The sequence below is a fragment of the Meriones unguiculatus genome, chromosome 19 (genome assembly GCF_030254825.1).
Source record: "Meriones unguiculatus strain TT.TT164.6M chromosome 19, Bangor_MerUng_6.1, whole genome shotgun sequence".
Lineage (NCBI taxonomy): Eukaryota > Metazoa > Chordata > Mammalia > Rodentia > Muridae > Meriones > Meriones unguiculatus.
This window is the reverse complement of record NC_083366.1, coordinates 10,406,514-10,430,268: the sequence shown is the minus strand read 5'-3', so window position 1 is coordinate 10,430,268 and position 23,755 is coordinate 10,406,514. Positions and strand designations below refer to the sequence as shown.

At 38.8% G+C, this 23,755-nt stretch overlaps 1 protein-coding gene across 1 annotated transcript in view; it reads left to right on the top strand.

The window, feature by feature from the left end:
* The window catches only part of Malrd1 (MAM and LDL receptor class A domain containing 1), a 744,773-nt gene that overhangs the window by 62,015 nt on the left and 659,003 nt on the right, over positions 1 to 23,755 (top strand). The window contains exons 3-4 of the mRNA XM_060372547.1: positions 13,045 to 13,139; positions 13,238 to 13,399. Of these exons, the coding sequence (XP_060228530.1) occupies positions 13,045 to 13,139; positions 13,238 to 13,399 (257 nt within the window). The remainder of the gene's footprint in view (positions 1 to 13,044; positions 13,140 to 13,237; positions 13,400 to 23,755) is intronic.

Sequence of the window (23,755 nt, the reverse complement as noted above, 5' to 3'; positions counted from 1 at the left end):
CGGCACAGACGGAGCTGTGCGCCCCAGTGCAAGAGAAACTGGGAGTCCCTGTTTGGAGAGGTCCCCACAGGCAAGGAAGGAAACAGTGCTGACTTGGGCCACGCAGGCTTTGACGAGCTGGTAAGAGCTGCCATCAATGAACTGGACCCAAGCCGGGAAAACAGAGTTGTTGGGCGCCCAGCTCTCTGGCACAGACAAAGCTGTGAAACACAGGGCAACAGAGGCTGGGAGTCCCTGTTGGGAGTAAACTCCACAGGGAAGGAAGGAAACGGGGACCCGAATTAGGTCATCAGGTATAACCCTGGGAAAGGTCCCGCAAACTAGCGGGCAGGTGTGCGTGCTACCAGCCCAGAGACCTGCTTTGTACCAACTATTCCTCACAGACAGAACTGTGCGCCCCAGGACACCAGAGACTTGGAGTCACTGTAGGGAGAAATCCTCACAGGGAACAAAGTAAAGGAAACTGACTTAGGCCACCCAGTATATCCCTGGAAAAGGTCCCACAGACTGGCACAAACCAGAGACCTGCTGTGCACCAGATAGCCTGCTGTTACCAGGAGAGCAGCACTCACCTGCCACAGATTACTCCTTGGGTACTGGGGCACAGAGCCCCAACTTCAGACCTACAAAAGCCCAGGATCCCTGAGATCAACCCCCAGACACTGCTCCAAGGGACAACCAGTTATCCCTAACAAAACTGACCAAACCACTGGACGCACAGGTTACAGCACCAGATCACTAAATTCACAGCAAGAAACAGGGCAGCTGTCTTCAGGACTTCTCCAAGTGAGAGGAGAGCCCTCTCGACTAACAAGGACCACAGATACCACTCAGGTCTCTATGCCTGATGTGAGCTGTGGCAACTCCTGAAAAACACCAGCCATACAGTGACTATACCCGAAAAGCTGAGGAGGCTTCCTTGAGGAAAACCATCTTCCTGCCAAGGGGTTTCTCTCCACCATAGGATTCCAGGAACCACCAGAAACCAACTCCAAACACCTATGATAGCCCAATGGGTAGAGGCCAGTGTAAAAGCTCAAACAATAAAAAACAGAGCATGATGACCTCTACAGAACCCAGTTATCCAGAGGCAAGTAGCCCTGAACACCCCAGCATAAATGAAATTCAAGAATATGACCTAACATCTATGCTCATAAAGAGGATAACAGAGGAAACAAATAAAATGTATAAAGACCTAGAGGAAGATAAACTCAAGCGGATTATGGCCATCCATAAAGAAATAGAGGAAGATAAAGAAAAACAGATTATGGCCATCCGTGAAGAAATACAGGAAGTTGCAGCCAAACAGTTTGTGGCCTTTAAAGAGGAAATATTTAAATCACTGAAAGAAATAAAAGAAACAGAGGATTGTTCAAACAAACACCTGAAGGAATTGATAGAAAAACAGGAAAATACAGTCAGACAAGTGAAGGAAATAAAAAAATGGCTCAAGACCTGAAGATAGAATTGGAAAAATTAAAGAAAACACAAATGGAGAAAATTCTGGAGAGAAAGAACTTAGGGAAGAAAACAGGAACTACAGAGGTAAGCATAACTAATAGACTACAAGAAATGGAAGAAAGAATCTCAGGTGTGGAACATACAATGGAAGAAATAGATGTATCTGTCAAAGAAAATGTTAAATCTAAAAAATTCCTGACACAGACTGTCCAAGAAATTCAAGACAACATAAAAAGACAAAACCTAAGAATAATAGGAATAGAGGAAAAACAAGATTCCTTCCTCCAAGACCCAGAAAATATCTTCAACAAAATCATTGAAGAAAATTTCCTCAACTTAAAGGAGAGACCAATAAGAATACAAGAAGCCTACAGAACACCTAATAAGTTAGACCAGAAAAGAAAATCCTCCTGCCACATAATAATCAAAACAGTAAGTATACAGAACAAAGAAAAAGTACTAAAAGCTGCAAGAGAAAAAGGCCAAGTAATATATAATGGCAAACCCATTAGAATCACACCTGATTTTCAACAGAGACTATGAAAGCCAGAAGGGCCTGGACAGATATCATGCAGACTGTAAAACAACACAGATATCAGCCCAGTCTATTGTACCCAGCAAAACTCTCATCCTCATATATGGAGAAAAGAAGATATTCAATGACAAAACCAAATTTCAACAATACCTACACACAAATCCAGTGTTACAAAAGACACTAGAAGGGAAAATACAACCCAAGAAAACTAGCTACTTTCAAAAAACACAGGAAATAATTAACCTCACTAAAGTAAAACAAAAAGCAACCAAACACACAACATTATGACCACAGCCAACAACAAAATCAAAGGATCTAACAGCCACTGGTCATTAATCTCTCTCAACATCAATGGACTCAATTCTCCAATAAAAAGACACAGGCTAACAGAATGGATGCACGTAAACAAAACCCAGCAATCTGTTGCATACAAGAAACACACCGAAGGCACAAAGATAAACATTACCTGAGGGTAAAAGGTTGGAAGACTGCTTTCCAAGCAAATGGACCCAAGAAGCAAGCAGGAGTAGCCATTCTAATCATCTGATAAAATAGACTTTTTACCAAAATTAATCAAAAGAGATGGGGAAGGACAGTTCATATTCATCAGGGAAGATTCCACCAGGAAGACATCACAATCCCGAACATCTATGCCCCATATACAAGGTCACCCACATTTGTAAAAAAAAAACATTGATAAAACTTAAACCACACATATATCCCCACACATTAATAATGGGAGACATCAACACCCCACTCTCAACAAAGGACAGGTCAACAAAACAGAAATCAAACAAAGAAACAATGTCTCTAACAGAGGTCATGGATCAAATGGACCAAAAAGACATTTACAGAACCGTACACCCAAACACAAAAGAATTTACTTTCTTCTCAGCACCTCATGGAACCTTCTCCAAAATAGACCATATAGTTGGTCATAAAGCAAGCCTCAACAGATACAAGAAGATTAAAATAATTCCTTGTATCCTATGTGATCACCATGGAATAAATCTGGACCTCAACAACAACAGAAATAGCAAAAAAGCCTACACACACATGGAAATTGAACAACTTGCTACTAAATGACAGCTGGGTCAGGGAAGAAATAGAGAAAGAAATTAAAGTCTTCCTAGAATTCAATGAAAATGAAAGCACAAAATACTCAAACTTGTGGGACACAATGAAAACAATGCTAAGAGGAAAGTCCATAGCACTAAGTGCCTTCAAGAAGAAATTCGAGACAGCTCATTCAAGCAACTTAATGGCTCACTTAAAACCCTAGAAAAAGAAGAAGCAGACACAACAAAAAAGCATAGACTGCTGGAAATAATCAAACTCAGGGCTGAAATCAATCAATTAGTAACAAATAAAACAATTCAAAGAATCAATGAATCCAAGAGCTGGTTCTTTGAGAAAATCAACAGTATAGACAAACCCTTAGCCAAGCTAACTAAAAGACAGAGAGACATCAACAAAATCAGCAATGAAAAGGGGGACATAATGACAGACACTGAAGAAATCTAAACAATCATTACGACTTACCTCAAAAGTCTATATGCCACAAAATTTGAAAATCTAAATGAAATGGAGAGTTTTCTTGATCAATTCCACTTACCAAAACTGAATCAAGACCAGGTAAATCAATTAAATAGTCCTATATCCCCCAAGGAAATAGAAGCGGTCATCAAAAGTCTCCCATCCAAAAAAAGCCCAGGACCAGATGGCTTCAGCACAGAATTCTACCAGACCTTCAAAGAAGAGCTAACTCCAATTCTCTTCAAACTATTCCACAAAATAGAAACAGAAGGAACACTACCAAACTCATTCTTAGAAGCCACAATCACCTTGGTACCTAAACCTCACAAAGACCCAACAAAGAAAGAGAATTTGAGGCCAATCTCGCTTATAAACATTAATACAAAAATACTCAACAAAATACTTGCAAACCTAATCCAAGAACACATCAAAGATATCATCCACTATGACCAAGTAGGCTTCATTCCAGGTTTGCAAGGGTTGTTCAATATACAGAAATCCATCAATGTGATCCACCATATTAACAAACTGAAAGAAAAAAACCCACATGATAATCTCCTCAGATGTTGAAAAAACATTTGACAAAATGCAACATACAGTCATGCTTAAAGTATTGGAGAGATCAGAGATACAAGGCACATATCTAAACATAGTAAAGGCAATATACAGCAAGCCTATAGCCAACTTCAAACAAAATGGAGAAACTCAAAGAAATCCCCTAACCCCCCTGAATTCTGGGACAAGCCACAGCTTGTCTCTTCAACATAGTTCTGGAAGTCTTTGCTAGAGCAATAAGACAGTTGAAGGAGATCAAGGGGAACAAATTAGAAAGGAAGAAGTCAAATTATCACTATTTGCAGATGATAACGATAGTATAATTGAGTGACCCCCAAAATTCTACCAGGGAACTCTACAGCTGATAAACACCTTCAGCAAAGTAGCCAGATACAAAATTAAACAAAACAAAACAAACAAACAAACAAAAAAAAACATCAGTAGCCCTCCTGTATACAAAAGACAAAAGGGCTGAGAAAGAAATTAGGAAAAGAACATTCTTCAATATCACAAATGACAGAAAGTACCTTGGTGTAACCCTAACCAAGCAAGTCAAAGACTTGTATGAAAAAAAATTTCCAGTCTCTGAAGAAAGAAATAGAAGAAGATATCAGAAGATGGAAAGTTATCCCATGTTCATGGCTTGGCAGGATTAACATAGTAAAAATGGCCATCTTACCAAAAGCAAACTGCAGATTAAATGCAATTTCCATCAAATTGCCAACACAATTCTTTTTTTTTTTTCAATGCAGTTTATTTAGGATCCTTGAACAATCATCTGACCCTGGGTAAAGCCAGCCCACAGCTTAAATAGCCTCTGGGTAGCCAACCCCAGCGTGCCACGTGGGCAATGCAGATAGGTCCACATACATGGAAGCAAGCCAGATCCTCAGCCTTAGCCAAATGTGGAATTGTTCGTGACAGAGAGCACTCACCATCGGGAAGGTGGAAGGCGGAAACCAGCTCCATCTTTAAGGCACGGCATTTCACAGCTCTCTACAGTTCCCCCTTTTTGTTTTAGACGCATCAGGCAAGAGTAGAGGTCTGATCTCTGATATTAGAAATAAATTGGGACTTTGTACCAATGTTCATTTAGGTGTCATCCACCCAAAGAGCATCAGACCTGTCCGATACCTTTTTCTCAGAGGCGGGACCTGGAGCATCAACCCGAATGCAATCAGACATGCTCTTCTCTGGGTCTACAGCGGCTGACCCTGAGTGCAGTGCTTAGCCTCGCATCCTGAGAGTAACATTTTAGCTTTTTATGGTAGCCAACCATGCTTGGGGAGAATGTCCTGCTTCAATGGCTGTAAAGGCCTGAATGATCATGGCTGCATTACGCTGTTGTGAGACTCTAATCTTGCATATATACCACAGGCAAACCAAGGAGACCAACACCAGAAGGCCTGCTAATGCTCCCATGCCCGCCCATTCCTTCAGATGATTCATGGCTGCAGCAATCCATGATGATAATCCTGTGGCTAGTCCTGCATCCACTCTGGTAGAATTTACTGTGACAATGGCCACTCTCAGCTGCTCCATCGTAGTATCGAATTCTCCAGTCCAATTACCTAAAATATAGCTCGACAATTGTTTAGACAGATTTGCAGCACAGGAAAAATTCTCATGTTATATGCTAGTGACTCAAAGTCCAGCATATTTACATTGACAGTCAAGTTGAGCGATTTGCCATAGGGTATCAATTTGCTCCTGCACGAGGTCAATCCTCTGATTGAACACCATTAAGTTTCCTTTTAGTTGAGTATTAATTCCTTTTTGTACAACTAAGGCATGAGCTACATTGGCTAAATGATTATTCAGGGTCTGAGCAGTCTGCCCAGGATGACTCATGGCTAATGCCCCGGTGGTAGCTCCAACAGCCGCCAATGAGATGGCAGTAACAATGGTGGTTGTAGTTCCAAGATCCCTTTTCTGTCTGAAGAGAGTCATAGCGTGAGGGGCATCAATGGGCACAGGCACCCAGCGAGGCATGCGAGTAACCAGGGTATACCTAAATTTACTAGCATTCCAGCATTGGGCAAAAAAGCAAGTATCATTACCACAATTACTTGGCTGTATCTGGCTAATAATGAATAAAAATGGGGGATATAAACAAACAGGTGTGGGCTTATAGGAAATATTATGAGAAGCCTTAACCCCCTCGTTGGAACATCCTGCATCAGTTCTAGAACTAGCAGTGGTGGTGTCCGAGGTCTGAGTAGGTACAGGAGACCATTGCCCCCAGGGGTGAGACATGCTCCATGCCAATTGACTAACTCCATGTTTTCCTCCACTTTTGAAAGTCATTTAAGGTTCGTGAATTATTTTTTTTCCTTTTTTTTTTTAATTTTTCATCAATTACACTTTATTCATTCTGCATCCCTCCATAAGTCCCTCCCTCCTCCCCATCCAATCCCACCCTCCCTCCTCCCTCTGCTTGCATGCCACTCCCCAAGTCCACTGATAGGGGAGGTTCTCCTCTCCTTTCTGATCTTAGTCTATCAGTTCACATCAAAAGTGGCTGCATTGTCCTCTACTATGGCCTGGTAAGGCTGCTCCCCCCCAGGGGGAGGTGATCAAAGAGCAGGCCAATCAGATTATGTCAGAGGCAGTCCCTCTTCACATTACTATGTAACCCAATTGGACTCTGAACTGCCCTGGGCTACATCTGTGCAGGGGTTCTGGGTTATCTCCATGAATAGTCCTTGGTTGGAGTATGAATCTCTGGGAAGTTCCCTGTGTTCAAATTTTCTTGTTCTGTTGCTCTCCTTGTGGAGACCCTGTCCTCTCCAGCTCTTACTATTTCCCAGTTCTTACCTAAAATTCCATTCACTCTGCCCAACAGTTGCCCATCAGGCTCAGCATCTGCTTTGATAGTCTGAAGGGCAGAGGATTTCAGAGGCCCTCTGTGGTAGGTTCCTAGGTTGTTTCCTGTTTTCTTCTTCTTCTGATGTCCATCCTCTTTGCCTTTCCGGATGGGGATTGGGCATTTTTGTTAGGGTCCTCTCTCTCGCTTAGTTTCTTTAGATGCACAGGTTTTAGTGGGTTTGTCCTATGTTGTATGTCTATATGAGTGAGTATATACCATGTGTGTCTTTTTGCTTCTGGGACAACTCACTCAGGATGATCCTTTCCAGATCCCACCATTTACCTGCAAATTTCATGATTTCCTTATTTTTCATTGCTGAGTAATATTCCATTGTGTAGATGTACCACAATTTCTGCATCCATTCTTCAGTTGAGGGGCATCTGGGTTGTTTCCAGCTTCTGGCTATTACAAATAAAGCTGCTACAAACATGGTTGAGCAAATGTCCTTTTTGTGTACTTGAGCCTCTTTTGGATATATGCCCAGGAGTGGTATGGCTGGATCTTGAGGAAGCGCTATTCCTAGTTGTCTGAGAAAGAGCCAGATTGATTTCCAGAGTGGTTGTACAAGTTTACATTCCCACCAGCAGTGCAGAAGGGTTCCCCTTTCTCCACAACCTCTCCAGCATGTGTTGTTACTTGAGTTTTTGATCTTGGCCATTCTCATCGGTGTAAGGTGAAATCTCAGGGTTGTTTTGATTTGCATTTCCCTAATGGCTAGTGAGGTTGAGCATTTCTTTAAGTGCTTCTCTGCCATTTGGTATTCCTCTACAGAAAATTCTCTGTTTAGCTCTGTTCCCCATTTTTTAAGTGGATTACTTGGTTTGCTGCTTTTCAGCTTCTTTAGTTCTTTATATATACTGGATATGAGTCCTCTGTCAGATAAAGGGTTGGTGAAGATTCTTTCCCAATGTGTAGGAGGTCGCTTTGTTTTGATGACGGTGTCCTTTGCTTTACAGAAGCTTTTCAGTTTCATGAGGTCCCATTTATTGATTGTTGCTCTTAGAGCCTGTGCTATTGGTGTTCTGTTCAGGAAGTTTTCCCCTGTACCAATGAGTTCTAGGGTATTTCCCACTTTTTTTTCAAGCCGATTTAATGTGTCTGGTTTTATGTTGAGGTCTTTGATCCACTTGGACTTCAGTTTTGTGCAGGGTGACAAGTATGGATCTATTTTCATTTTTCTACATGTAGACATCCAGTTAGACCAGCACCATTTGTTGAAGATGCTATCTTTTTTCCATTGTATGGTTTTGGCGTCTTTGTCAAAGATCAGGTGTCCATAAGTGTGTGGGTTTATTTCTGGGTCCTCTGTTCGGTTCCATTGATCCACCATTCTGTTTCTGTGCCAGTATCATGCAGTTTTAAAACTGTTGCTTTATAGTACAACTTAAGATCAGGAATGGAGATACCTCCGGAAGATCTTTTATTGTAGAGGATTGTTTTAGCAATTCTGGGTTTCTTGTTATTTCATATGAAGTTGAGAATTTTTCTTTCCAGGACTGTAAAGAATTGTGTTGGTAATTTGATGAGCATTGCATTGAATCTGTAGATTGCTTTTGGTAAGATGGCCATTTTTACTATGTTAATCTTGCCAAGCCAGAGCATGGGAGATCTTTCCATCTTCTCATATCTTCTTCTAATTCTTTCTTCAGAGATTTGAAATTTTTTTCATACAAGTCTTTGACTTCCTTGGTTAGGGTTACTCCGAGGTACCTTATGTCATTTGTGGCTATTGTGAAGGGTGTTGTTTTCCTAAATTCTTTCTCAGCCCTTTTGTCTTTTGTATACAGGAGGGCTAATAATTTTTTTGAATTAATTTTGTATCCAGCCACATTGCTGAAGGTGTTTATCAGCTGTAGGAGTTCCCTGGTAGAGTTTTTGGGGTCACTCACGTATACTATCATATCATCTGCAAATAGTGATAATTTGACTTCATCCTTTCCAATTTGTATCCCCTTGATCTCCTTCAACTGTCTTATTGCTCTAGCAAGGACTTCCAGCACTATGTTGAAGAGATATGGAGAGAGTGGGCAGCCTTGTCTTGTCCCTGATTTCAGTGGGATTGCTTTAAGTTTCTCTCCGTTCAGTTTGATGTTGGCTATAGGCTTGCTGTATATCGCCTTTACTATGTTTAGATATGTGCCTTGTATACCTGATCTCTAAGACTTTAAACATGAGTTTATGTTTGATTTTGTCAAAGGTTTTATCAGCATCTAGGGAGATTATCATGTGGTTTTTTTTCTTTCAGTTTGTTAATATGGTGGATCACATTGATGGATTTCCGTATATTGAACCACCCCTGCATACCTGGGATGAAGCCTACTTGGTCGTAGTGGATAATATCTTTGATATGTTCTTGGATTTGGTTTGCAAGTATTTTATTAAGTATTTTTGCATCAATGTTCATAAGGGAGATTGGCCGGAAATTCTCTTTCTTTGTTGAGTCTTTGTGAGGTTTAAGTACCAAGGTGACTGTGGCTTCATAGAATAAATTTGGTAATATTCCTTCTGTTTCTATTTTGTGGAATAGTTTGAAGAGAATTGGTGTTAGCTCTTCTTTGAAGGTCTGGTAGAATTCTGCGCTGAAGCCATCTGGTCCTGGGCTTTTTTTGGATGGGAGACTTTTGATGACCGCTTCTATTTCTTTGGGGGGATATAGGACTATTTAGTTGATTTACCTGGTCCTGATTCAGCTTTGGTAAGTCAAATCGATCAAGAAAATTGTCCATTTCATTTAGATTTTCAAATTTTGTGGCATATAGACTTTTGAAGTAAGTCCTAATGATTGTTTGGATTTCCTCAGTGTCTGTAGTTATATCCCCCCTTTTCATTTCTGATTTTGTTGATTTGGGTGGTGTCTCTCTGCCTTTTAGGTAGCCTGGCTAAGGGTTTGTCGATCTTGGTGATTTTCTCAAAGAACCAGCTCTTGGTTTCATTGATTCTTTGAATTGTTTTATTTGTTTCCAATTGATTGATTTCAGCCCTGAGTTTGATTATTTCCAGCCGTCTACTCCTTCTTGGCGTGTCTGCTTCTTCTTTTTCTAGGGTTTTTAAGTGAGCCATTAGGGTGCTTGAATGAGCTGTCTCGAATTTCTTCTTGAAGGCACTTAGTGCTATGAACTTTCCTCTTAGCACTGCTTTCATTGTGTCCCACAAGTTCGGGTATGTTGTGTCTTCATTTTCATTGATTTCTAGAAAGACTTTAATTTCTTTCTTTATTTCTTCCCTGACCCAGCTGTCATTTAGTAACAAGTTGTTCGGTTTCCATGTGTGTGTAGGCTTTTTGTTATTTCTGTTATTGTTGGGGTCCAGCTTTATTCCATGGTGATCAGACAAGATACATGGGATTATTTCAATCTTCTTGTATCTGTTGAGGCTTGCTTTGTGACCCACTATATGGTCTATTTTGGAGAAGGTTCCATGAGGTGCTGAGAAGAAGGTAAATTCTTTTGGCCAACACAATTCTTTACAGACCTGGAAAGAAAAAGTATCAACTTTGTATGGAATAAGAAGAAACCCAGAATTGCTAAAACAATCCTCTACAATAACAGATCATATAGACATGTAATATAGGATAAACCTACTAAAATCTGTACATCTAAAGAAACTAATCAAGAGAGAGTACCCTACTAAAATGCTCAATCCCCATCCTGAAAGGCAAAGAGGAAGGACATCAGAAGAAGAAAACAGGAAACAACCTAAGAACCCTCCATGGAGGGCCTCTGAAAGGCTCTGCCCTGCAGACTATCAAAGCAAGTACTGAGACTTACCCCCAACTGTTGGGCAGAGTGCATTGAATCTTATGTAAGAAGTGGGAAACAGTAAGATCTGGAGAAGACAGGAACTCCACAAGGAGAGCAACAGAACCAGAAAATTTGAACACAGGGGTCTTCCCAGAGACTCATACTTCAACCAAGTATGCTGCATGGAGATAACCTAGAACCCCTGCACAGATGTAGCCCATGGCAGTTTAGTGTCCAAGTGGGTTACATAGTAAAGGGAAGAGGGACTGTCTCTGACATAATCTGATTGGCCTGCTCTTTGATCACCAACCCCTGAGGGGGAGTAGCTTTACCAGGCCACAGAAGATGACAATGCAGCCACTCCTGATGAGATCTGATAGACTAAGATCAGAATGATGGAGTGGAGAACCTCCCCTATCAGTGGACATGGGGAGGGTCATGTGTGAAGAAGGGAGTGGGAGGGTGGGATTGGGAGGGGCTTATGGGGGGACACAAAGTGAATAAAGTGTAATTAATTAAAAAAAATTAAATTAAAAAAAGAATTACAAGGTCATCTTGATGAATTTTTTTTTTGGTGATTATGTACTTTTTTTTTTTTTCTGTTTCTTCTGATTAGTCCAGGTTTGAATCTGTTTTGTCAGATTATTATGGCTATACCAACTTTCTTCTTAGGTCTATTTGCTTGAAATATCTTTTCCAAATGCTTTACCTTGAGATGACGTGTATCCTTGATGATAAGGTGTGTTTCTTAAATGTAGTAGAAAATTAATTCTGTTATTGAATCTATTGTTTTAGTCTGTATGTTTTTATTCAGTAATCGAGACCATTGATGTCGAATGGTATCAATGAGCAGTTGTTGATTCCTGTAATTTTGTTGTTGTGGTAGTGGGAGTTGTGTGTCTGTGTGTACTCATGTGTTTGTGTGTTTCCTCTCTTTCTCCATATATATATGAATATATATGTATATATACATAATATGTGTGTGTGTGAGAGATGAGAAAGTGCCCAATTACAAAGGCCTCAATAATAGCTACAAAGCCCTGGTAAAGCACACCAGAGACTCTCTGAGAGTCTAGGAACTACCCAGTATATATTTTTTATTAGAAGCTTTCAAACAGTAATATATGTTTTAATACAACACCAAACACACCAAACACCAAACAAAAGGACACCCAATTTCACGAAAGAAACACTACTACACCTTAAATAACATACTGGTCCTTACGTACCGATAGTGAGAGTCTTTCATACGTCACTCTAACCAATTACCAATAACATATTAAATTTTATATATTTTATATCATTATGAGTGATATTTAAGCAATAATTTACATCCCACTGATTTCCTTTTGTAGAGCTAATAATTTGTTTAAACCCAATACAATCTCCACATTGCCTAAGTTTGTTAATTAGTAATTTTCTCAACATCTGTTTATTGCTCTAAGAGAAAGCTAATGGCTGCCAAATTGTTCCACCAGCATGTCAGAAAAACTAGGCTTCATAATATTAATATTGATTGACTAGATGCGACAATTAGATTTGACTTTTTGTCTGGCTTTAGAATACCACTGAGTGGCTTGGATAGATAGGCCATCATAATCACTGTCAACTTTGTTATCATTTATTTGACAAACAGCAGTGTACAAAGTAGACTGTCAGATGACAAGGCATTCCATACCAGCCATAATAGTCCCGGGAAAGCACATCAGGGACTCTCTGACAGTCCAGAGAATACCCAATATATATTTTATTAAAAGCTTCCAAACAGTTATATATATATATACAGTTATATATAATATATATTATATAAAAATATATATATTTACATATTTTTATATATATAAACAGTTATATATATAACTGTTTGGAAGCTTTTATATATATGTACATACATTATGTATGTATGTATGTATGTATGTATGTCTGAATTCTATACACTTGAGAAAATATCTGAGCTCTGTGATAGTCCCTATGTTACTAGAAAAAGCTAGGGCTATGTCACTCAAGCCGTTTGTATCAAAGGTACAGAAAATAATGCTCTCATTGGATTTTCTGCTGAGGAGATTGTTTCAGTGGGTGATCTCAGAATTGCGTTCTTTCAGAGTCTTCTTTATGGAGTTGTCACTTCCTATTTTAAATGTGATTGCCTTATATTTTGGACAGTTGCCCATATTAATGTTACAAAATGTATAATTATTATCTCTTTAAATAGACATTATAAAATATAAAATATTGGTCAATTCACTGGTGCATTTTAATTTTTAACACAGCTATAATCACCTCCAGTGTTTAAAATAAGGTACCAGGGATCAGCTTGAGTCTAATTTCATAATTTTGTTTTGTCACAGCCCATTTTCTCACATTGGTCTCCAGAGTGGACTCCATCTTCTCAAAATTAAGAAGCAGAATTTTTCTTCCAACCAATGACCAGCAAGTTTGTCAGGTACTGGAAAACACAAAGCATTTCAAGTTCTGACACACTTAGAAATTTCCTTATTGCAAGCATTTGGAATATATTTGCAAAATATATTCTTTTTACAGATAACCTTTTATGACTTCTCCAGTCACCAGAATGGCAAATTGATGGCAGGGTTTCAAACCATGTGTGACGGTCCTATCCAGCATGTGTGGCAGAAAACAGAGGTACTCCAGAGTCACTGGGAGAGAAATGTCATCACCGTCCAGAGCTCACAGAAGTTTCAGGTATGCTTTTGTCTCCAATGATGGCTTTGGACGAAACCCACAAGAACCCAGATTTCAGAACAGGCCAATTAACATGTCCCAAGGCCAATTCCTTTACCAGGGTTGGGAGTTTCCATAATTTTTCAAGTCTTGGGAAAATTAGAATGGCTGGTCACTTAAAAAGCACATTTTTTGCAAGTTTTTGACCTTATGTTATGAATTAAAATTGATATATTTTAAGATACAGTGATATAGTTAATTATAATCCTATAAAATACTGTGAAATGAACTCAAGTTTTTAAACCTTTTAATTTCATCTTTTACTTTTTCTACACCTATTTCTTTATACTTCTTCCTCCCAGGAATCATTTTTCTCTGTAACTTTTTCCATGCATTTGAGAGAAGAGGATAATTTTGAATAATGAATAAAGAGATTTAATTTACATACTAATTCCAAATACTGTTGAAGTACAATAATTCTCATATTCGTCTCATGGTTAAGCTCATTTTAACACAGCCTTTAGTTTCCTAAATAATTTTATGAATTAAATCCAACACAAGCCTATAAAAGACAAGCTTATTTATGCAGCCTAATAAAACTTATGCATGACAGAAATGATAATATAATGGTTATTATAAGACTTCCTGGGAAAGTATTGCATATTTTAACATTTCGGAAGGCCAAGCAATATTTTCCTGTTAATGATGAGAAGGTTTAAAGCATATTTTTTTTTTTTTTTAGAAATTAGTTTCAAAACCTGTTTTATGGACCAAGTTAGCCCAAGTAGATTTTTTTTATCATTTATTGTTAGAATAACATAGAAATCAATTATTTTATTTTTCATTTTGCTTTTTTATTCCTTGAGAATTCCACACATGCATATAATATCCTTTGATCAATATAACTTATTTCCTTCCCTAAATTCTCCCACTATCCCTTCTACATTATTCCTTCCAACTTCATGTGCTTAAAAAAAAAAAAAAAGACTATTGAGACCAGTAATGCTGCCTGTTTGTCCATGTAAGCAAGCCCCTCTGTTGAAACATGGGTACCATCTCAGAGCCTGGATCCCTGAGAAAAAAACGACTCTTCCTCCCCTAGCAACCATAAATTGCCAATAGCTCTCAGGTAGGAGTGGCCTTTCATGAACCCCTCCCCATCCATGCTGGTATGTGGATGAGCTGGTCTTGTGTAGACCTTGTACACAGTCATGGTGCTGTGAGTTGATGTGTGTAAAATCCCTGCCTACCAAAGCCTTTACTGAAGGTATCCACTATTTCTAATTCTTAAAAGCCTACCTTCCACTCTTCTGTGACGATCCCTTATTCTTGGGGGGGGGGTATGATAGCCATGTCCTATTTAGAACTGAGCACTCCACCGTCCCTTCTTCTCTGCACACTAACCATTTGAAGGTCTCTGTTAATGGCAATCTACTGTCAATAAAGGCTTCTCTGATGAAGGTTGAGGGGTGTAAAAGTGAACTGCCTATAATTTCTTACATCTGACTATCACCTATATAGAAATTTTATATAAAAATATCTGATCTGATGATATATATCAGGTTATTTAGGTCTACAGAATGAACTAGTTTCAAATTAACCTTCAGCTAATTTTGAGTAACAAGGGGAAAAGTATGGAGAAATGAGAGGAATCTATGCTTCTTATAAATGTAAAATGACATTTATGTGAGTGACATATTTCCTTAGTTGATGTCATGACATCACTGAAATTTTCAGTGATTGTTAAACTAAAAGGATATTCAAAGAAGATATCAAAAATAATTTGGTATCTAGTTAAATGTTGCATACATTTAATAGCTCTATGGTTGGACATAGTTTTATAGAGAATTCATAAGCTAGTGAGATCCAACGCCCATGTTTGTTTATGTCTGGGTGAGACAATTTACATTATGACATGGCTTTTATGCTTTGTTTATTTAAGTGTGGCTTGTGTGAAGTATTTGACATGTGCTGGGCATGAGGTTTTAAGTACCGTTTTAAGGCATATTTGGTATCTACAGGGAGCAGATAGTGGTTTTGTCTGGATGTGGTGTGCAGTGAGTTCCCCTGGAGACCAGTGTTGCCTGTGACCATTGAGATGTGAGTCAACACTGGAGGAGGTTCTTGTACATTTCTTATGTACTTTCATCTCTCTGTGTCTGCCTAAGCAACAGAATAAAGCCAAGATTGATCGGTTAAGAATGAGCCATCTCAACTGCAAGCAGTTTGCCCCATTACCTTCTCTCTTGTGTCAATTTTAATGACAAATGAGAATCTTTTTTAGGTGCGTGCTTTAATCAGTTTACTCGTTTTTTTCTTAACCTTGAAACAGCAACTACTAAGAAAGTTTTAAATTATTTTGCCAAATTAATACACTTTTTATTCTCTAATTGTTCATATATGTAGGTAAGGTTTATATTATAGGGTGACATAGATTTGGATGATGGAAAAGAGTGATACTTGATGGACTTTGCCAGTCAAACCTTTCAAAATGAGTTTCTTGGTTTCCTCAGTGCCCATTTCCAAACGCTATAGATTTTGTTGGTCAAAAATGTATATAACAAAACTATAAAGCTTAAAATTCTAGACTATATCATCTCTAGGGCAGCTCACCTATGGCTCGGACATTCAAGTTATCCCTGGGAGTTCTCCAAATGCAGCAGCAGCTTTAATTAACATAGATGCTTTCTCAGTATAGTACTGCGTTTCCCTAAGTACTTTATAGCTTATGGAAAAATAGTGCTTATAACTTCAAAGGCTTTGTACAGAGGAGTAGACTGCACGGCCCCAGGGATGCTCAGGCTGTACTTCAAGGCTGCAGACACCTTTAATTCTGTCCTGTCAGTAGGTGAACAGATGTTCACTCACTGCTGTGTGCTGGGCCACAGAGATGTGCTGTGCTTGGAACACTGACCACCATCAGCCCCTATCTTGTTCCTGAAAAGCTTTTGTGAGAAGACTATTTTAGGAATTTTGTAATCAGTGCTTCCACATTATTTCTGCTGCCTCAGCAACTTGGAAGCCCTCAGGAATTCTTTCATTCTCTGCAATTTCCCCTCCATGCTGACTTCTGATAGTTTGAAGTCACACATGTTTTCTTTGGAGATACCTCGATAGGTTATTTCAGTCACTGACATAGTGAGTGGATCCCAGGTTAATGTGAGTTTTGGGGAAGTCTCTGAAGCTGGTTGTCGCCCAAGGCCCTTTCCCTTTTTAATCTAAAAAATGCTACCCTTATTCCTTAATAAAATCAAAACATTTTAATTTCCAACAATGATCTGGCCCATAAGTAAAAAGCATTTTGAACAAAAAGTGAAGTGTTTCATAGATATTTTTAAGACATTTAGGACGTAGTACCTACTAACACTTATTGCAATTTTACTAAAATTAAAGAAGTGTGTTCAGTACTTTGTGCCCCATCTAATTGGCCCCTCAGGGAAATTTTCTGAGGGGAAATGATGATTTGTTCCCTTTTTAACATTGGGGTTTTGAGCTTTACAGAGTTTAATAATCAATCATGTTACCACACCATGTTAGAATCTATAGAATTTTGGTATCAGATGTCAATCACTTGGTTACTGAACTATAATAATTTTCTATACTAAGTCCAGCTAAACAGATTTAGGATATTTAGATAAAAATCAAAACCTCTAATAGTATTCAACTCTGTGGCAGAAAACACTATAAATATTCTTTCATATGGAGTGTTGGATGAAATAACAGTGCTTTTGCATTGTTAGTGAATTTCAATCACTCTTAAAAATGAGTATCTACGTAATTACATTTAGTGTTGTTTTAAAATTTTTAGGAAGAAAAATGACATCTAGATTTGCTGACACAGGCTTATAATTCCAGCACTTTGAAGCTGAGTGAGGAGAATATAAGTTCAAGGCCAGCCTGGTCTATGTAAGAAGACAGTGTCTAAAAACACACGGAAAAGAAGAGAGATCGATTTAAAATAATTGAACTTATACTATGAATTGAGAGAGCTCTAATGACATGTGCCTTTGTGAGTTATCCATGTGTCATTTCTCTGTATAGTTACATAAGTGTAAGAGTTTCTGGTCAGGCACTTCCTGTTGACTCCAGTTTGTTACTGACCTGATAACACAGCTTCCTCCAACATTACAATCAAGTGTCCTTGGAGTGGACCACTTGTCTCCATTTAGAGGCCATTTTTCCTAAAATGTCTCGGGGAAAATAAACTTGTCTCATTCTGTTGTGGAATCAGTGTTGGGTGCACCTGCCTCCTGAGGTGCTGTACACCCCTAACCTCATTACCTCTCCTGCAATCTGCTGGCTTCTTTTCTTTTCCCCTTTTCTTTCCTTTTCTGGGGATAGTTTGATCCTTTAGAAAGATTCCTAACACCATCCAAATAACATATGTGTTTGGAAAAAATCTTTGAGAAAATTTTGGATAAAGCAAGGAGTATTATCTATCACTTTTTGTAGAAATAGCACTACCATGAGCCAGCCTATCATCTGACTGCTCTTTCTCGTTAGCCTGGAGTTTCACTTGTTTTAGCTCTTTTTCCAGATAATAACTAACAGTCCTGGAAAAAAAATCTTTTTGTTTAAATCTATTTAGTGGGACCATTTATTTAAGCCTGGTGTGCTTCGTATTTTGTATCCTTAGAGACCCATTAGAAAATTCCCCTTAGAGAAACTGTTCCTCTCTTAAGAAAACTATGCCCCTGGCTGAGCTGGGGGGCTCAAATAGCAGCCAATTTTTACAACAACTTTTCTTCAGTTACACCAAGTTAGCCTTGATTTAGCTGACCCAAATAAACATATAATGTCTTTTGCAAAGTCTAATGGGGAAAGGATTAAGGCAGTAAGGTAATTTAAAGACTGCTTCGATAGATCAGGCACAAGGAAATAGGAATAGGAACAAGGCTAGAAGGAAAATAGACTTAATAGGTCTTGGCTGATTAGACATAAGACCTGAGGAGAAAGCAATTCAAAAGGTCATTTTGGAGTTTTGAGCATCACAGTGTCGCAGCCTGATTCATTGTCAGCAAATGAGTGAAGTGAAAGCTGCAATTTGGGGAGAAAGTGCAGTGTATTATGAATTAGAAGTAACTTTTCTCATTTGAGGGGAAGTGCCTGGCAGGCGAAATTCATGGGAGGAGAGCCCAGCAGAGTGGCAGACATTTGTGAAATAAAATATGTGTCTTCAGGCTGGATACTAACTGAACTCTGATGATGGGTGATCCTTTGGGCAGAAAGAATGGAGAGAAGCAGAAATGAGATTGGTAATGGAACAACATTTATTTCTATTTCTTACTTTAATAATAGTGACTGTGGGGATATGCTTAACTCATTAGGATCTAGAAAGCATAGACATTTGGAAAAGTTCTCAGAAAATGAAAGAACAGTTTACACAAATATTGAAGTTCATATTTGCAAACATGATTTATAAAATAGCTTCCATATCTTAAAATCTGTTATACTAACAGTAGCTAACAATATTCAATGTTAATTTTGTACCTAGTATTCTGTTTTCTTTCTTTCTTTCTTTCTTTCTTTTAGCAGTTTAAAGCTTTTTAATTTTTTTATTCATTATTTATTAAAATTTACTCATTTTCTATCCCGGTTATGGTCCCCTCCCTCGTCTCCTCCCAATCCTTCCCTCCTTCCCATATCTGCTCCCTGCCCCAGATAGGGGAGGACTTCCTCTAATTTTTAATTTATGTATTACTTTACATCGTAATGATAGCCCTCTCCCCACTCTTCTCCCTCCACCCTGTTTTCCCTATCCCCCTCCCATCGTTTTAAGAAAAGGGGAGCTCCGCCATCCTCCAAGCCACTCTAGCACATCAAATCTCATTAAGACTGATCTCCGTCTCATTCACTAAGGCCAGACAAGGGCACCTGGCTAGAGCAAATTGATTGAAAGCAGACAACAGAGTCCATGTCAAACATAGCACCCTCTCAACTTACTAGGGAACCCACATGAAGATCAAAATGCCCATCAGTTACATACGGGTAGGTGTCCTACCTAGATCGAGTTCATGCATGCTATTTTGTTGCTGTGTCTATCTCTATAAGCTGCTGTGGGTCTAGTTTAGTTGACTCTGTTGGTCTTCTTGCAGTGTTCCGATCCCTTCCAGCTCCTTCTAACCTTCCTGTCTACTCTTTCACAGGACTCTCGAGCTCTGCATGATGCTTGGCTGTGAGTCTCGGCCTCCAATTTGATCAGCTGCTGGTGGGGAGGTAGGGCTCTCAGAGAATGATTAAGTTAGGCTGTCTGTAAACAGCAGAATATTGTTAACGGTGCCAGGAGTTGACTCTCTCCCATGGGATGGGTGTCATTTGGGGCCAGGAATTGGCCGGTCCTTCCCTCAGTCTCTGCTCAGTCTTTATCTCTGTACATCTTGTAGGCATCCCCATATCTTCTCTGCAGCCTACCCTTTTCTCTTCAGGCCACAAACCTGCCTCCCCGACTATCCCCAGATCTCATCCACCATCATTTTTACACCCCCACAACTGCTCTACTTCCTCTTTCTATTACTATCCACTCTATTTCCCGATCTGAGTGAGAGTCAAGGAGGGCCTCCCTTGGGCCACGCCTGTTACTTAGCTTCTTTGGGTCTGTGATTAGTAGTATAGTTATCCTGTAATACATGGCTAATATCTGTTTATAAGTCAGTACATACCATGTGTGTCTTTCTGGGTCAACTATATACATAGTGGCTTTATTTATAATAGCCAGAAACTGGAAACAACCTAGATGAACCTAAACCAAAGAATGGATAAAGAAAATGTGATACATTTACACAATGGAATACTAATCAGCTATTAAAAACAAGGAAATCAAGAAAATTGCAGCTATTATGAATATAGCTGAGCAAATGTCCTTGTGGTATGGTGAAGCCTCTTGGATATATGCCCAGAAGTGGTATTGCTGGGTCTTGAGGTAACATTGTTTCTAATTTTCCAAGAAAGCACCAGATTGGTTTCCAAAGTGGTTATACAAGTTTGCCCTCCTACCAGCTTGTTTTTATGCTGACTTATTTTGATGGATTTTTGTATGTTGAATAATCCCTGAATCCCTGGATGAAGCTACTTGATCATGATGAATGGTGTGTTTGATGTGTTCTTGGATTCAGTTTTTGAGTATTTTAGTATCAATGTTCATAAAGGAGATAGGTCTGAAATTTTCTTTCTTTGAGTCTTTTTGTGGTTTAGGTATCAGGGTTACTGTGGCCTCATAGAATGAGTTTGGTTGTGATCCTCCTGTTTCTATTTTGTGGAATAGTTTGAGGAGTATTGGTATTAGCTCTTACTTGAAAGTCTGGCAAAATTCTGTGCTAATACCATCTGGTCCTGTGAGGTTTTTGTTTGTTTTGTTTTGTTTTGATTTTTTGTTGGGACACTCTTTCATAAAGGTTTATAGAACTATTTAAACTGTTTACCTGATCTTGATTTAACTTTGGTAAGTGAAATCGATCAAGAAAATTATCCATTTTTCTTTAGATTTTTTTTTTTTAAATTTTGTAGAGTACAGTCCTTTGAAATGAGACCTAATAAGTCTTTGGATTTCCTCAGAGTCTGTTGCTATGTCCCTCTTTTCATTTCTGATTTTGTGAATCCATCTCTTTGGTTTGTATTTAGCTAGAGGTTTGTCTGTCTTGTTGATTTTCTGAAAGAACCAGCTTTTGGTTTCACTGATTTTTTTTAATTGTTCTCTTTGTTACTAAGTTATTGATTTCAGCCCTAAGTTTATTTCCTGCCCTATACTCCTCTTTGGTGTACTCCCCATTTTGTTCTAGAGGTTTTAGATGTGCTTTTAAATTGCTAGTATGAAAACTTTCCAATTTTGTTATGAAGGACTTAGTGCTATGAACTTGCCCCTTAGCACTGCTTTCACGGTGTTCCATAAGTTTGGGTATGTTGTCCCTTCATTTTCACTGAATTCTAGAAAGACTTTTATTTCTTACCTGACACAGTGGTAATTGAGTAGAGAGTTGTTCAGTTTCCATGAGTTTGTAGGTTTTCTCTGTTGAAATCTAGCTTTAATCCATGGTGATCTGATATGATACAAGGTGTGTGTGTGTGTGTGTGTGTGTGTGTGTGTGTGTGTGTGTTTCTTGTCTCTTTTGAGGCCTGCTTTCTGATCAATCATAAGGTCAATTTTGGAAAAAAAATCATGAGGTGCTGAGAAGAATGTGCATTCCTTTGTGTTTGGATGAAATGTTTTGTAGATATCTGTAAGGTGCATTTGATTTAGGGTATCTGGGTATCTGTTAGTTTAATTATTTCTCTGTTTAGTTTCTCTCTCAATGACCTGTCCATTGATGAGAGTGGGCTTTTGAAGTCTCCTGGTATTAATGTGTGGGGATCCATGTGTGATTTAAGCTTTAGTAATGTTTCCTTTACAAATGTGGATGCCCTTGTATTTGGGATATAGATGGTCAGAATTGAGATGTCTTCTTGCTGGATTTTTCCTTTGATAAACATGAACTCTCCTTTCTCATCTCTTTTGATTAATTTTGGTTGCACATCTACTTTATTAGCTATTAGAATGGCCACTCCAGCTTGCTTCTTGGATCTGTTTGTTCAGAAAACCTTTTTTCAGCCCTTTACTCTAAGGTAATGTCTATCTTTGTTGTTAAGGTATGTTTCTTGCATGCAGCAGAGTGATGGCTTCTGTTTATGCATCCATTTTGTTAGCCTGTGTCTTTTTATTGGGGAATTAAGCCCATTGATGTTGAGAGATATTAATGACCAATGATTGCTAGCTTCTGCTATTTTGATGGTGGTTGTAGTGTGTTTATGTGTTTCCCTTTTGTTGCTTTTGCTGAAGTGGCTTTATTTATTTCCTGTGTTCTCTTGGGTATGGTTTACTTCCTTCTATTGGAGTTTTATGTTTAGTATTTTCTGTAAGGCTAGGCTTGTTCATAGATATTGTTCAAATTTGGTCTTATCGATACCTGATAAAACAGGATCAGATGAATGGGGAGGAGGTCCCCCCTATCAGTGGACTTGGAAAGGGGCACGGTGGAGATGAGGGAGGGAGGGAGGGACTGAGAGGGAATGAGGGATCGGGACACGGCTGGGATACAGAGTTAATAAAATGTAACTGATAAAAAAAATAATAATAAAATTAAAAAAAAAACAAATTTGGTCTTATCATGAAATATCTTGTTTTCTCAATCTATGGTAATTGAAAGTTTTGCTGGGTGTAGTAGTCTGGGCTGACATCTGTGTTCTTTTAGGTTCTATATGACATCTGTCCAGGCCCTTCTGGCTTTCATAGCCTCTGTTGAGAAGTCATGTATAATTCTGATTGGTCTGCCTTTATATGTTACTTGACCTTTTCCCTTGCAGCTTTTAATATCTTTTCTTTGTTCTGTACATTTAGTGTTTTGCTTATTATACGGTGTGGTGATTTTCTTTTCTGGTCCAATCTATTTGGTGTTCTCTAGGCCACTTGTATGTTTATAGACATCTCTTTCTTTAGGTTGGAAAAATGTTTTTCTATGATTTTGTTAAAATAGTTCCTGGGCCTTGGGACTGAGACTCTTGTGTTTCTTCCATTCCTGTTATTTTTAGGCTTTGTCTTCTCATAATATCCTTGATTTCTTTGATGTTTTGTGTCATCATTATTTTTGATGTAACATTTTCTTTAACAGGCATATCAGTTTCTTTGACTGTATCTTCTCTACCTGAGGTTCCTCCGGCTCTTGTATTCTGTTGGTGATGCTTACCTCTGTGGTTCTTGTTCTGTGCCACCAGGGCCTCCTCAGTTTGAGTTTTCTTTATTGTTTCTATTTATGTTTTCAGGTCTTGAACGGTCTTATTCATTTCCTTCACCTGTTTCTTTGTATTTTCCTGTATTTCTTTAAGAGATTTAGTTGATTCCTCTTTAAATGCCTCAATCATCTCCCAAAGTATAGATTTAAGTTCATTTTCTTGTGTTTCAGTGGTATTAGGGTATACAGGGCTGCTTGCAGTGGGATAACTGGATTCAGGAGGTGCCATATTATCCTGCCTTTTGTTGATTGTGTTCATATGTTGGCCTTTAGCTGTATGTCTGTCTGTCTCTGACATCGGCTGGTTGTTCTTGTCTTTTGTTTGTTTGGTTGGTTTGGTTCGGTTTGGTTTTTTGTTGTTGTTTTGTTTTGTTTTTTTCTGAATTTCTGGAGGGTGCAGGAAGACTCCTGGGCAGGAGGCTGGATTTCCTTGGAACAGCCCTCCTCTGGATGGTAGGTGTGGTTGTGGACATGCTGCTGGATCTTGGGGAATAGCTCACACTTCTCCTCAGGTGGCTGTGTCCCTGTTAGATCCACAGGCAGTGGACTGGAGTGGGGATGTCTACCCTGTATGATACAGAGAATCAGCAGGTCTCCTTGGGAACCCAGGAGCCCTCTT